Source organism: Staurois parvus, unplaced genomic scaffold (assembly GCF_062004578.1).
Source record: "Staurois parvus isolate SC_StPar_1 unplaced genomic scaffold, SC_StPar_1.0 ptg000504l, whole genome shotgun sequence".
NCBI classification, from domain to species: Eukaryota; Metazoa; Chordata; class Amphibia; order Anura; family Ranidae; genus Staurois; species Staurois parvus.
In genome coordinates this window covers 132,997-146,744 of record NW_028318300.1, presented here as the reverse complement: position 1 = coordinate 146,744, position 13,748 = coordinate 132,997, and the positions used below count along the sequence as shown (strand labels likewise).

General features: G+C 54.1%; 1 protein-coding gene across 1 annotated transcript in view; it reads right to left on the bottom strand.

Annotated features, from left to right (window-relative positions):
- Positions 1-584: 584 nt before the first annotated feature.
- LOC149451941 (regulatory-associated protein of mTOR-like) overlaps positions 585-13,748 on the bottom strand; it is a gene marked incomplete at its 5' end in the record, with an annotated part of 132,827 nt that continues 119,663 nt past the window's right edge. Inside the window, one exon of the mRNA XM_089689949.1 lies at positions 585-648. Coding sequence (XP_089546075.1) covers positions 585-648 — 64 coding nt within the window. The remainder of the gene's footprint in view (positions 649-13,748) is intronic.

The following is a 13,748-nucleotide window of genomic DNA, read 5'->3' as shown; positions in this document are numbered from 1 at the left end:
GGAGATGTCAGTGTAAGGCAAGCTGACCTGGTTCTGGTCCAGGAGATGTCAGTGTAAGGCAAGCTGGCCTCGTGCTGGTCCAGGAGATGTCAGTGTAAGGCAAGCTGGCCTGGTGCTGGTCCAGGAGATGTCAGTGTAAGGCAAGCTGACCTGGTTCTGGTCCAGGAGATGTCATTATAAGGCAAGCTGGCCTGGTGCTGGTCCAGGAGATGTCAGTGTAAGGCAAGCTGGCCTGGTTCTGGTCCAGGAGATGTCAGTGAAGGGGCTCAGAGCTCCGTGGTCCTGGAACCAGTATGAGTGCCAACCTCAGTCAGGTCTATACAGCCGGAACTTTGCAGCCCCTCCCCCCTCGTGGACAAAGCTTTTCTCTGTACTAGGGCACTCCTAAGATAGTAACAATGACAGTGTCCAACAGCGGGCAATGGGCCAAGAAGTGAAAATGTAAAGCAGGACAACAAGTAAAGTCATTCAGTAAATGGATCAATACATGAAAAATTCAGCAGGGGGAGTGAGACCACAGCAGAACGTCAGACTGCAATACGTGGAGAGTGAAGGGCACAGATCCCATTCCAAACATTCTCAACTTACTTTTCAATGAGGTCCAAAGTGACACCGGGCACCAGCTTCACACTCTTCTGCATGCAGAACCTGCAAGAGGAAAGGGACTTTAGTGTCATCAAAACAGCAGAATCCTGCCTGCCACAGCTACACAGGGACATGACCACCGCTAACACAGTGGCAGCCTTCAGCAGTCTCCTGTCACGTGGCAGCAGCTTATACCCAGCTCAGGTCACGTGGCAGCAGCTTATACCCAGCTCAGGTCACGTGGCAGCAGCTTATACCCAGCTCAGGTCACGTGGCAGCAGCTTATACCCAGCTCAGGTCACGTGGCAGCAGCTTATACCCAGCTCAGGTCACGTGGCAGCAGCTTATACCCAGCTCAGGTCACGTGGCAGCAGCTTATACCCAGCTCAGGTCACGTGGCAGCAGCTTATACCCAGCTCAGGAAAGATGGTAGCAGCCTCTACCAGTCTCCTGTCACGTGGCAGCAGCTTATACCCAGCTCAGGTCACGTGGCAGCAGCTTATACCCAGCTCAAGTCACGTGGCAGCAGCTTATACCCAGCTCAGGTCACGTGGCAGCAGTTTATACCCAGCTCAGGAAAGATGGTAGCAGCCTCTACCAGTCTCCTGTCACGTGGCAGCAGCTTATACCCAGCTCAGGTCATGAGGTAGCAGCTTCTACTTGTCTCCTGTCACGTGGCAGCAGCGTATACCCAGCTCAAGTCACATGGCAGCAGCTTATACCCAGCTCAGGTCACGAGGTAGCAGCCTCTACCAGTCTCCTGTCACGTGGCAGCAGCTTATATCCAGCTCAGGTCACGTGGCAGCAGCTTATATCCAGCTCAGGTCATGAGGTAGCAGCTTCTACTTGTCTCCTGTCACGTGGCAGCAGCTTATATCCAGCTCAGGGAAGGTGGTAGCAATCTTCAGCAGTCTTCTGTCACGTAGCAGCTGTCTATTGGAGCTTAGCAGGCTCTCTCCGGTCACGTGGAAGCTGTCTATTGGATCTTAGCAGGCTCTCTCCTGTCACGTGGAAGCTGTCTATTGGAGCTTAGCAGGCTCTCTCCTGTCACGTGGCAGCTATCTATTGGAGCTTAGCAGGCTCTCTCCTGTCGTGTGGCAGCTATCTATTGGAGCTTAGCAGGCTCTCTCCTGTCACGTGGCAGCAGCCTCTCAGCTGACCGTCTCTTGTAACATGAATGTCTTCCTACATGTCTGTCTCTAGAACTGTGCAGCAGTCTCATGCATTGTGGCTCTATTATCGCATGGTTATGGTTAGAGCCGGTGCTGGGTAAGCGCGGCTTCACTTCCCCGGCGTGGTCGTGGCTCTGCTTTGGACAAATTGCAGCCAACTCACAGGTCCTTCTATGAGGTCGTGCAGTTTTGGCACGTTTTCAGACAGCACACCAAAGTAGCAGCATGCAGGACCTCACAGACATCTATGGGAAGGGCAGCAACCTGCAGGACCTCACAGACATCTATGGGAAGGGCAGCAACCTGCAGGACCTCACAGACATCTATGGGAAGGGCAGCAACCTGCAGGACCTCACAGACATCTATGGGAAGGGCAGCAAACACGCAGGACCTCACAGACGTCTATGGGAAAGGGCAGCAACCTGCAGGACCTCACAGACGTCTATGGGAAGGGCAGCAACCTGCAGGACCTCACAGACATCTATGGGAAGGGCAGCAACCTGCAGGACCTCACAGACATCTATGGGAAGGGCAGCAAACACGCAGGACCTCACAGACATCTATGGGAAGGGCAGCAAACACGCAGGACCTCACAGACGTCTATGGGAAAGGGCAGCAACCTGCAGGACCTCACAGACGTCTATGGGAAGGGCAGCAACCTGCAGGACCTCACAGACATCTATGGGAAGGGCAGCAACCTGCAGGACCTCACAGACATCTATGGGAAGGGCAGCTACCTGCAGGACCTCACAGACATCTATGGGAAGGGCAGCAACCTGCAGGATCTCACAGACATCTATGGGAAGGGCAGCAACCTGCAGGATCTCACAGACATCTATGGGAAGGGCAGCAACCTGCAGGACCTCACAGACATCTATGGGAAGGGCAGCAAACACGCAGGACCTCACAGACATCTATGGGAAGGGCAGCAAACACGCAGGACCTCACAGACGTCTATGGGAAAGGGCAGCAACCTGCAGGACCTCACAGACGTCTATGGGAAGGGCAGCAACCTGCAGGACCTCACAGACATCTATGGGAAGGGCAGCAACCTGCAGGACCTCACAGACATCTATGGGAAGGGCAGCAACCTGCAGGACCTCACAGACATCTATGGGAAGGGCAGCAACCTGCAGGATCTCACAGACATCTATGGGAAGGGCAGCAACCTGCAGGATCTCACAGACATCTATGGGAAGGGCAGCAACCTGCAGGACCTCACAGACATCTATGGGAAGGGCAGCAACCTGCAGGACCTCACAGACATCTATGGGAAAGGGCAGCAACCTGCAGGACCTCACAGACGTCTATGGGAAGGGAAGCAACCTGCAGGACCTCACAGACGTCTATGGGAAAGGGCAGCAACCTGCAGGACCTCACACATGTCTATGGGAAGGGCAGCAAACACGCAGGACCTCACAGACATCTATGGGAAGGGCAGCAACCTGCAGGACCTCACAGACATCTATGGGAAGGGCAGCAACCTGCAGGACCTCACAGACGTCTATGGGAAGGGCAGCAACCTGCAGGACCTCACAGACGTCTATGGGAAGGGCAGCAACCTGCAGGACCTCACAGACGTCTATGGGAAGGGCAGCAACCTGCAGGACCTCACAGACGTCTATGGGAAGGGCAGCAACCTGCAGGACCTCACAGACGTCTATGGGAAGGGCAGCAACCTGCAGGACCTCACAGACGTCTATGGGAAAGGGCAGCAACCTGCAGGACCTCACAGACGTCTATGGGAAGGGCAGCAACCTGCAGGACCTCACAGACATCTATGGGAAGGGCAGCAAACACGCAGGACCTCACAGACGTCTATGGGAAGGGCAGCAAACACGCAGGACCTCACAGACATCTATGGGAAGGGCAGCAACCTGCAGGACCTCACAGACGTCTATGGGAAGGGCAGCAACCTGCAGGACCTCACAGACATCTATGGGAAGGGCAGCAACCTGCAGGACCTCACAGACATCTATGGGAAGGGCAGCAACCTGCAGGACCTCACAGACATCTATGGGAAGGGCAGCAAACACGCAGGACCTCACAGACATCTATGGGAAGGGCAGCAAACACGCAGGACCTCACAGACATCTATGGGAAATGGCAGCAACCCGCAGGACCTCACAGACATCTATGGGAAGGGCAGCAACCTGCAGGACCTCACAGACATCTATGGGAAAGGCAGCAACCTGCAGGATCTCAAAGACATCTATGGGAAGGGCAGCAACCTGCAGGACCTCACAAATGTCTATGGGAAGGGCAGCAACCCACACGACCTCACAGACGTCTATGGGAAGGGCAGCAACCTGCAGGACCTCACAGACATCTATGGGAAGGGCAGCAACCTGCAGGACCTCACAGACGTCTATGGGAAGGGCAGCAACCTGCAGGACCTCACAGACATCTATGGGAAGGGCAGCAACCTGCAGGATCTCACAGACATCTATGGGAAGGGCAGCAACCTGCAGGACCTCACAGACATCTATGGGAAGGGCAGCAAACACGCAGGACCTCACAGACATCTATGGGAAGGGCAGCAAACACGCAGGACCTCACAGACATCTATGGGAAAGGGCAGCAACCCGCAGGACCTCACAGACATCTATGGGAAGGGCAGCAACCTGCAGGATCTCAAAGACATCTATGGGAAGGGCAGCAACCTGCAGGACCTCACAAATGTCTATGGGAAGGGCAGCAACCCGCACGACCTCACAGACGTCTATGGGAAGGGCAGCAACCTGCAGGACCTCACAGACGTCTATGGGAAGGGCAGCAACCCGCAGGACCTCACAGACATCTATGGGAAGGGCAGCAACCTGCAGGACCTCACAGACGTCTATGGGAAGGGCAGCAACCTGCAGGACCTCACAGACATCTATGGGAAGGGCAGCAAACACGCAGGACCTCACAGACGTCTATGGGAAGGGCAGCAAACACGCAGGACCTCACAGACATCTATGGGAAGGGCAGCAACCTGCAGGACCTCACAGACGTCTATGGGAAGGGCAGCAACCTGCAGGACCTCACAGACATCTATGGGAAGGGCAGCAACCTGCAGGACCTCACAGACATCTATGGGAAGGGCAGCAACCTGCAGGATCTCACAGACATCTATGGGAAGGGCAGCAAACACGCAGGACCTCACAGACGTCTATGGGAAGGGCAGCAAACACGCAGGACCTCACAGGTCTGGCTGCGCACAAAGTTGCGATGGTTGTGTGACGTGGATTGGTGGACAGAGCAGACTTGCACACACTTCATTGCACACTGCGGCCGCTCAGCTCGTGTTTGATTTTCCATTGATGTGGGGGTGGGGCGGGCTCTCCAGTAAATAATGAACGATGCGGGGTAAGCATTATGGAAATGAAGGATGGAGGAGGCAGCAAGCCGGTCCTCATTACCAGGCTCTCCTCTTCTGTACAATGTGATCAATGAATTCCTGGCGGCTTCTCATACGGCTGAGTGATGCCAGGTAACACAGGCACGTTATGGAGTGTGTTATGGAGTGTGTTATGGAGTGTGTTATGGAGTGTGATGTACATGAGCCTCCATATAAATCAGCCCCTCAGCTGAGCCGACATGTTTGCCGGAGCTGATAGGTATTTGATTAAGGCTGTGCTGGGACTCGATTACTGGAAGCAGATACTTGGATTCTACAAAGTCGGCCATCGTTCCCTCAGCCGGGGCAGAGAATGATTAACCCGCCCTCACTAGAGAGAACCTCGACCTCCCCACCCATGACCGCTCTCTGCTCATTATGTCGCAGCATGATCCCAACCAGCGGAAAAATCTCCACCAATAGTTCTGTTCCTGCCTGACATTTCCTTTCCTAAGGCACTGGGTGTCCATCATGTTCATCATGTCCTCTTCCATTGGTGCTACTGATCTCCTGATGTCTCTCTTCATCCACAGCCCACCAGCCTGGTCCCCCACTGGTGTCTCCCTGAACCCCCCCCCACTGGTGTCTTTCTGAACCCCCCCCCACTGGTGTCTCCCTGAACCCCCCACTGGTCTCTCCCTGAACCCCCCACTGGTCTCTCCCTGAACCCACCCCACTAGTGTCTCCCTGAACCCCCCCACTGGTCTCTCCCTGAACCCCCCCACTGGTGTCTCCCTGAACCCCCCCACTGGTGTCTCCCTGAACCCCCCCCCACTGGTGTCTCCCTGGACCCCCCACTGGTGTCTCCCTGGATCCCCCACTGGTGTCTCCCTGAAACCCCCCCCCCACTGGTGTCTCCCTGAACCCCCCCCCACTGGTCTCTCCCTGAACCCCCCCATTGGTCTCTCCCTGAACCCCCCCACTGGTCTCTCCCTGGACCCCCCCACTTGTCTCTCCCTGGACCCCCCACTGGTGTCTCCCTGACATTACTCAGAGCAGCTTTCCTGATGGTGACAACAGTGAACCATGGCTGCCCAATGAGTGCCAGCAAGGCTGCTTAAAGGAGATGTACAAAGCTGTCTTAGCTGGACTTCAGTGGATCACAGGAGTGCAGTTTGTTCGTTCTGCACTCCTGTGACCCGTGTTCAGCGAACAGAGTGATGAAGTCCGCTGTCGGCTGATGTCACAGAGTCAGGCTCTGAAAAGATCCTGACAATATAATGGGGATCCACCCAGAAGCCTGGACCAGCACCTGGCTCAGCCTCTCAGCAGTCATGTGATCAGAGGTCATGTGATCAGCGGTGTTTGATCGCTCAGTTCTCAGTGCAGAGCCAGCGGGGGATCGATGCTGCATCTACCTAGGTGAGTAGATTGGTTTTTCGGCATGCAGCTCCTCCCCCCAGACTCCTGAGCCTCATCTCCATCCTACAATGTGCATGAAGGCAGCAGCCCTCCTCATTGGACAGAGGCAGTAGTGGGAGCCATTGGCTCCTAAAGCTGTCAATCAAAGACAGTAAAGAGAGAACTAGGGGAGGGGCCAAGCATGCACAAGTGCCCCAATAAGAAGCAGCTTGCTATGGGGTCACTTGGCAGGGGGAGGAGCCAGGAGTGCTGGTGGGGGACCTGATAAGAGGAGGATCGAGGCTGCTCTGTGCAAAACCATTACAGAGCCGGGAAGTATAACATGTTTGTTACGTAAAAGAAAACCCAAAACAAACGTTAGAGGAAATCCCCGGTTGTCACCAGAACTAGTGTCCCCATTGGAAGATTACCCCTCTATTCCTGTTCTGGGGACAACACACAATTTGGGAATTTCTTTCACTTTCAGTGATAATGGTAAAAAGGACAATAGACAGGGGGGATCTCCCTCCCGGGGGGACACAGACAGCAATACCACCTGACAGGGGGTCTCATCCCTCCCCCCAACACTGACAGGGGGTCTAACCCCTCCCCCTCCATCCAACACTGACAGGGGGTCTCACCCCTCCCCCTCCATCCAACACTGACAGGGGGTCTCATCCCTCCCCCTCCATCCAACACTGACAGGGGGTCTCACCCCTCCCCCTCCATCCAACACTGACAGGGGGTCTCACCCCTCCCTCTCCATCCAACACTGACAGGGGGTCTAACCCCTCCCCCTCCATCCAACACTGACAGGGGGTCTCACCCCTCCCCCTCCATCCAACACTGACAGGGGGTCTCACCCATACCCCTCCATCAAACACTGACAGGGGGTCTCACCCCTCCCCCTCCATCCAACACTGACAGGGGGTCTCACCCCTCCCCCTCCATCCAACACTGACAGGGGGCCTCATCCCGCCCCCTCCATCCAACACTGACAGGGGGTCTCACCCCTCCCCCTCCATCCAACAGTTTAGTTCTACTTTGGCAGGCGGCACCCGAGGCATCTCCGGAGCAGTCCCGGTGGTTGCGGAGGGACTGAGCTACGTATGAATCCAAGGGCTCGCTGTACAGACTCAGAATGAAGTAGACTTTGGCTCTCCTCGCACCGGAAGTCAGGTTTTAGTACACAGACCCCCACTGGGACCGCGCGGTTCATCGTGGGATGCTGGAGATACTTTCTCTGAACTGAGCGCTTCCAGCGTTTGAAGGCGGCTACAAACATCTCTATGTTCTGCTTCAGAAGAGACGTCGGATCTCTCAGGGCTGTGGAACTTCAGAGCACAGCCTTCAGATAGCAGGAAGAGGAAAGGTTACCTCTGCAAACTTGCTGGACTTCCCCGACACTTCAAATCACTTCTTAAAGTGGACCTGGACTCCAGAACTGAAGAACTTGTAAAGATGTCCATCAGGCCCAGAAGTTCTCCGACAGACTCACCTTCACCGGGAATCTCTGCCGAGAAATAATACTTCCTGGAATATGAATGAATATCCTGATGGAAATGGTCATCGGTGACACGAATACGGGATGGGATGAATCAGGGCAACCTGAACTCGTCTTCATTCTTTGGTACTGAGCAGATGGGGACACACATGGATATTGCTCCATCGCAAGTCGTGGTGGGTCCATGTTTCAGACTAGGTCTCGGAATGGATGGGAACAGATGGGGACACACATGGATATTGCTCCATTGCAAGTCGTGGTGGGTCCATGTTTCAGACTAGGTCTCGGAATGGATGGGAACAGATGGGGACACACATGGATATTGCTCTATTGTGAGGCGTGGTGGGTTCATATGCTTCAGACGGGGAAACACATGGATATTGCTCCATCGTGAGGCGTGGTGGGTCCATATGCTTCAGACTAGGTCTCGGAATGGATGGGAACAGATGGGGACACACTTGGATATTGCTCCATCGCAAGTCGTGGTGGGTCCATGTTTCAGACTAGGTCTCGGAATGGATGGGAACAGATGGGGAAACACATGGATATTGCTCCATCGCGAGTCGTGGTGGGTCCCGTATGCTTCAGACTAGGTCTCGGAATGGATGGGAACAGATGGGGACACACATGGATATTGCTCCATCGTGAGGCGTGGTGGGTCCATATGCTTCAGACTAGGTCTCGGAATGGATGGGAACAGATGGGGACACACATGGATATTGCTCCATCGCAAGTCGTGGTGGGTCCATGTTTCAGACTAGGTCTCGGAATGGATGGGAACAGATGGGGACACACATGGATATTGCTCCATCGTGAGGCGTGGTGGGTCCATATGCTTCAGACTAGGTCTCGGAATGGATGGGAACAGATGGGGACACACATGGATATTGCTCCATCGTGAGGCGTGGTGGGTCCATATGCTTCAGACTAGGTCTCGGAATGGATGGGAACAGATGGGGACACACATGGATATTGCTCCATCGTAAGTCGTGGCGGGTCCATGTTTCAGACTAGGTCTCGGAATGGATGGGAACAGATGGGGACACACATGGATATTGCTCCATCGTAAGTCGTGGCGGGTCCATGTTTCAGACTAGGTCTCGGAATGGATGGGAACAGATGGGGACACACATGGATATTGCTCCATCGTGAGTCGTGGTGGGTCCATATGCTTCAGACTAGGTCTCGGAATGGATGGGAACAGATGGGGACACACTTGGATATTGCTCCATCGCAAGTCGTGGCGGGTCCATGTTTCAGACTAGGTCTCGGAATGGATGGGAACAGATGGGGAAACACATGGATATTGCTTCCATCGCAAGTCGTGGTGGGTCCATGTTTCAGACTAGGTCTCGGAATGGATGGGAACAGATGGGGAAACACATGGATATTGCTTCCATCGCAAGTCGTGGTGGGTCCCGTATGCTTCAGACTAGGTCTCGGAATGGATGGGAACAAATGGGGACACACATGGATATTGCTCCATCGCGAGTCGTGGTGGGTCCATATGCTTCAGACTAGGTCTCGGAATGGATGGGAACAGATGGGGACACACATGGATATTGCTCCATCGCGAGTCGTGGTGGGTCCATATGCTTCAGACTAGGTCTCGGAATGGATGGGAACAGATGGGGACACACATGGATATTGCTCCATCGCAAGTCGTGGTGGGTCCATGTTTCAGACTAGGTCTCGGAATGGATGGGAACAGATGGGGACACACATGGATATTGCTCCATTGTGAGGCGTGGTGGGTCCATATGCTTCAGACGGGGAAACACATGGATATTGGTCTATCGTGAGGCTTGGTGGGTCCATATGCTTCAGACTAGGTCTTGGAATGGATGGGAACAGATGGGGACACACATGGATATTGCTCCATCGCGAGTCTTGGTGGGTCCATGTTTCAGACTAGGTCTCGGAATGGATGGGAACAGATGGGGACACAAATGGATATTGCTCCATCGTGAGGCGTGGTGGGTCCATATGCTTCAGACGGGGAAAACACATGGATATTGCTCCATCGTGAGTCGTGGTGGGTCCATATGCTTCAGACTAGGTCTCGGAATGGATGGGAACAGATGGGGACACACATGGATATTGCTCCATCGCGAGTCGTGGTGGGTCCATATGCTTCAGACTAGGTCTCGGAATGGATGGGAACAGATGGGGACACACATGGATATTGCTCCATCGCGAGTCGTGGTGGGTCCATATGTTTCAGACTAGGTCTCGGAATGGATGGGAACAGATGGGGACACACATGGATATTGCTCCATCGCAAGTCGTGGTGGGTCCATGTTTCAGACTAGGTCTCGGAATGGATGGCAACAGATGGGGACACACATGGATATTGCTCCATCGTGAGGCGTGGTGGGTCCATATGCTTCAGACTAGGTCTCGGAATGGATGGGAACAGATGGGGACACACATGGATATTGCTCCATCGTGAGGCGTGGTGGGTCCATATGCTTCAGACTAGGTCTTGGAATGGATGGGAACAGATGGGGACACACATGGATATTGCTCCATCGTGAGGCGTGGTGGGTCCATATGCTTCAGACTAGGTCTCGGAATGGATGGAAACAGATGGGGACACACATGGATATTGCTCCATCGTGAGGCGTGGTGGGTCCATATGCTTCAGACTAGGTCTCGGAATGGATGGGAACAGATGGGGACACAAAAAGTGCCGCTGAGCTCGGGTTAGATTTGGTTCCATATATGTATGTAATGCTGCATATCATCAGCGCCAGAGCATCTAAGGCACTGCTGTCTTTGTCTCAGGAGTGATGTGACTGCGCTGCTCTTCCTACTGGAGGAGGGGGTGGGGCCGTGCCATGCCGTACCTTGTAGATGCACAGAGATGGCTCAGGAGCATGCAGCTTGTTCTGGGGGCACTCAGCAGGGGGAGGAGCCAGAAGCACCAGTGGGAGACCCAAGAGGTGGAGGATTGGGTCTGCTCTGTGCAAAACCAATACAGAGCCGGGAAGTTTGACATATTTGCTATAAAAGAAGAAAAACAAAAACATCTGAACCTTTAGTATCCCTAAGTTGGCCGAACGCTGAATTTTGTTCAGTTCCTGAGGCAGAAATTCGCTTAGTTAGTGGCCCGGCTCCATTCCACAAAAGTTGATCGTTTGTTTGACTTTTGATGACGGAGTCTGCTGGAAATTTGTGGCTGAAAAGCAGCTTCATCCAATCAGATGCAGCCTCTATTTGGTCATTTTGACAGCCAGTGGGGGGCTGGAGACCCGCATCGGACAATTCATCATATATCAGGCCAGCTCTGAGCAATGGCTTCCGATACTCTCAGGTACACGTGGCATTGAAGGAGGTGACAGTGGGGGGTCGGAGACCCGCATCGGACAATTCATCATATATCAGGCCAGCTCTGAGCAATGGCTTCCGATACTCTCAGGTACACGTGGCATTGAAGGAGGTGACAGTGGGGGGTCGGAGACCCGCATCGGACAATTCATCATATATCAGGCCAGCTTTGAGCAATGGCTTCCGATACTCTCAGGTACACGTGGCATTGAAGGAGGTGACAGTGGGGGGCTGGAGACCCGCATCGGACAATTCATCATATATCAGGCCAGCTCTGAGCAATGGCTTCCGATACTCTCAGGTACACGTGGCATTGAAGGAGGTGACAGTGGGGGGTCGGAGACCCGCATCGGACAATTCATCATATATCAGGCCAGCTCTGAGCAATGGCTTCCGATACTCTCAGGTACACGTGGCATTGAAGGAGGTGACAGTGGGGGGTCGGAGACCCGCATCGGACAATTCATCATATATCAGGCCAGCTCTGAGCAATGGCTTCCGATACTCTCAGGTACACGTGGCATTGAAGGAGGTGACAGTGGGGGGTCGGAGACCCGCATCGGACAATTCATCATATATCAGGCCAGCTTTGAGCAATGGCTTCCGATACTCTCAGGTACACGTGGCATTGAAGGAGGTGACAGTGGGGGGCTGGAGACCCGCATCGGACAATTCATCATATATCAGGCCAGCTCTGAGCAATGGCTTCCGATACTCTCAGGTACACGTGGCATTGAAGGAGGTGACAGTGGGGGGTCGGAGACCCGCATCGGACAATTCATCATATATCAGGCCAGCTTTGAGCAATGGCTTCCGATACTCTCAGGTACACGTGGCATTGAAGGAGGTGACAGTGGGGGGTCGGAGACCCGCATCGGACAATTCATCATATATCAGGCCAGCTCTGAGCAATGGCTTCCGATACTCTCAGGTACACGTGGCATTGAAGGAGGTGACAGTGGGGGGTCGGAGACCCGCATCGGACAATTCATCATATATCAGGCCAGCTCTGAGCAATGGCTTCCGATACTCTCAGGTACACGTGGCATTGAAGGAGGTGACAGTGGGGGGTCGGAGACCCGCATCGGACAATTCATCATATATCAGGCCAGCTCTGAGCAATGGCTTCCGATACTCTCAGGTACACGTGGCATTGAAGGAGGTGACAGTGGGGGGTCGGAGACCCGCATCGGACAATTCATCATATATCAGGCCAGCTCTGAGCAATGGCTTCCGATACTCTCAGGTACACGTGGCATTGAAGGAGGTGACAGTGGGGGGTCGGAGACCCGCATCGGACAATTCATCATATATCAGGCCAGCTCTGAGCAATGGCTTCCGATACTCTCAGGTACACGTGGCATTGAAGGAGGTGACAGTGGGGGGTCGGAGACCCGCATCGGACAATTCATCATATATCAGGCCAGCTTTGAGCAATGGCTTCCGATACTCTCAGGTACACGTGGCATTGAAGGAGGTGACAGTGGGGGGCTGGAGACCCGCATCGGACAATTCATCATATATCAGGCCAGCTCTGAGCAATGGCTTCCGATACTCTCAGGTACACGTGGCATTGAAGGAGGTGACAGTGGGGGGCTGGAGACCCGCATCGGACAATTCATCATATATCAGGCCAGCTCTGAGCAATGGCTTCCGATACTCTCAGGTACACGTGGCATTGAAGGAGGTGACAGTGGGGGGTCGGAGACCCGCATCGGACAATTCATCATATATCAGGACAGCTTTGAGCAATGGCTTCCGATACTCTCAGGTACACGTGGCATTGAAGGAGGTGACAGTGGGGGGTCGGAGACCCGCATCGGACAATTCATCATATATCAGGCCAGCTTTGAGCAATGGCTTCCGATACTCTCAGGTACACGTGGCATTGAAGGAGGTGACAGTGGGGGGCTGGAGACCCGCATCGGACAATTCATCATATATCAGGCCAGCTCTGAGCAATGGCTTCCGATACTCTCAGGTACACGTGGCATTGAAGGAGGTGACAGTGGGGGGTCGGAGACCCGCATCGGACAATTCATCATATATCAGGCCAGCTCTGAGCAATGGCTTCCGATACTCTCAGGTACACGTGGCATTGAAGGAGGTGACAGTGGGGGGTCGGAGACCCGCATCGGACAATTCATCATATATCAGGACAGCTTTGAGCAATGGCTTCCGATACTCTCAGGTACACGTGGCATTGAAGGAGGTGACAGTGGGGGGTCGGAGACCCGCATCGGACAATTCATCATATATCAGGCCAGCTTTGAGCAATGGCTTCCGATACTCTCAGGTACACGTGGCATTGAAGGAGGTGACAGTGGGGGGTCGGAGACCCGCATCGGACAATTCATCATATATCAGGCCAGCTCTGAGCAATGGCTTCCGATACTCTCAGGTACACGTGGCATTGAAGGAGGTGACAGTGGGG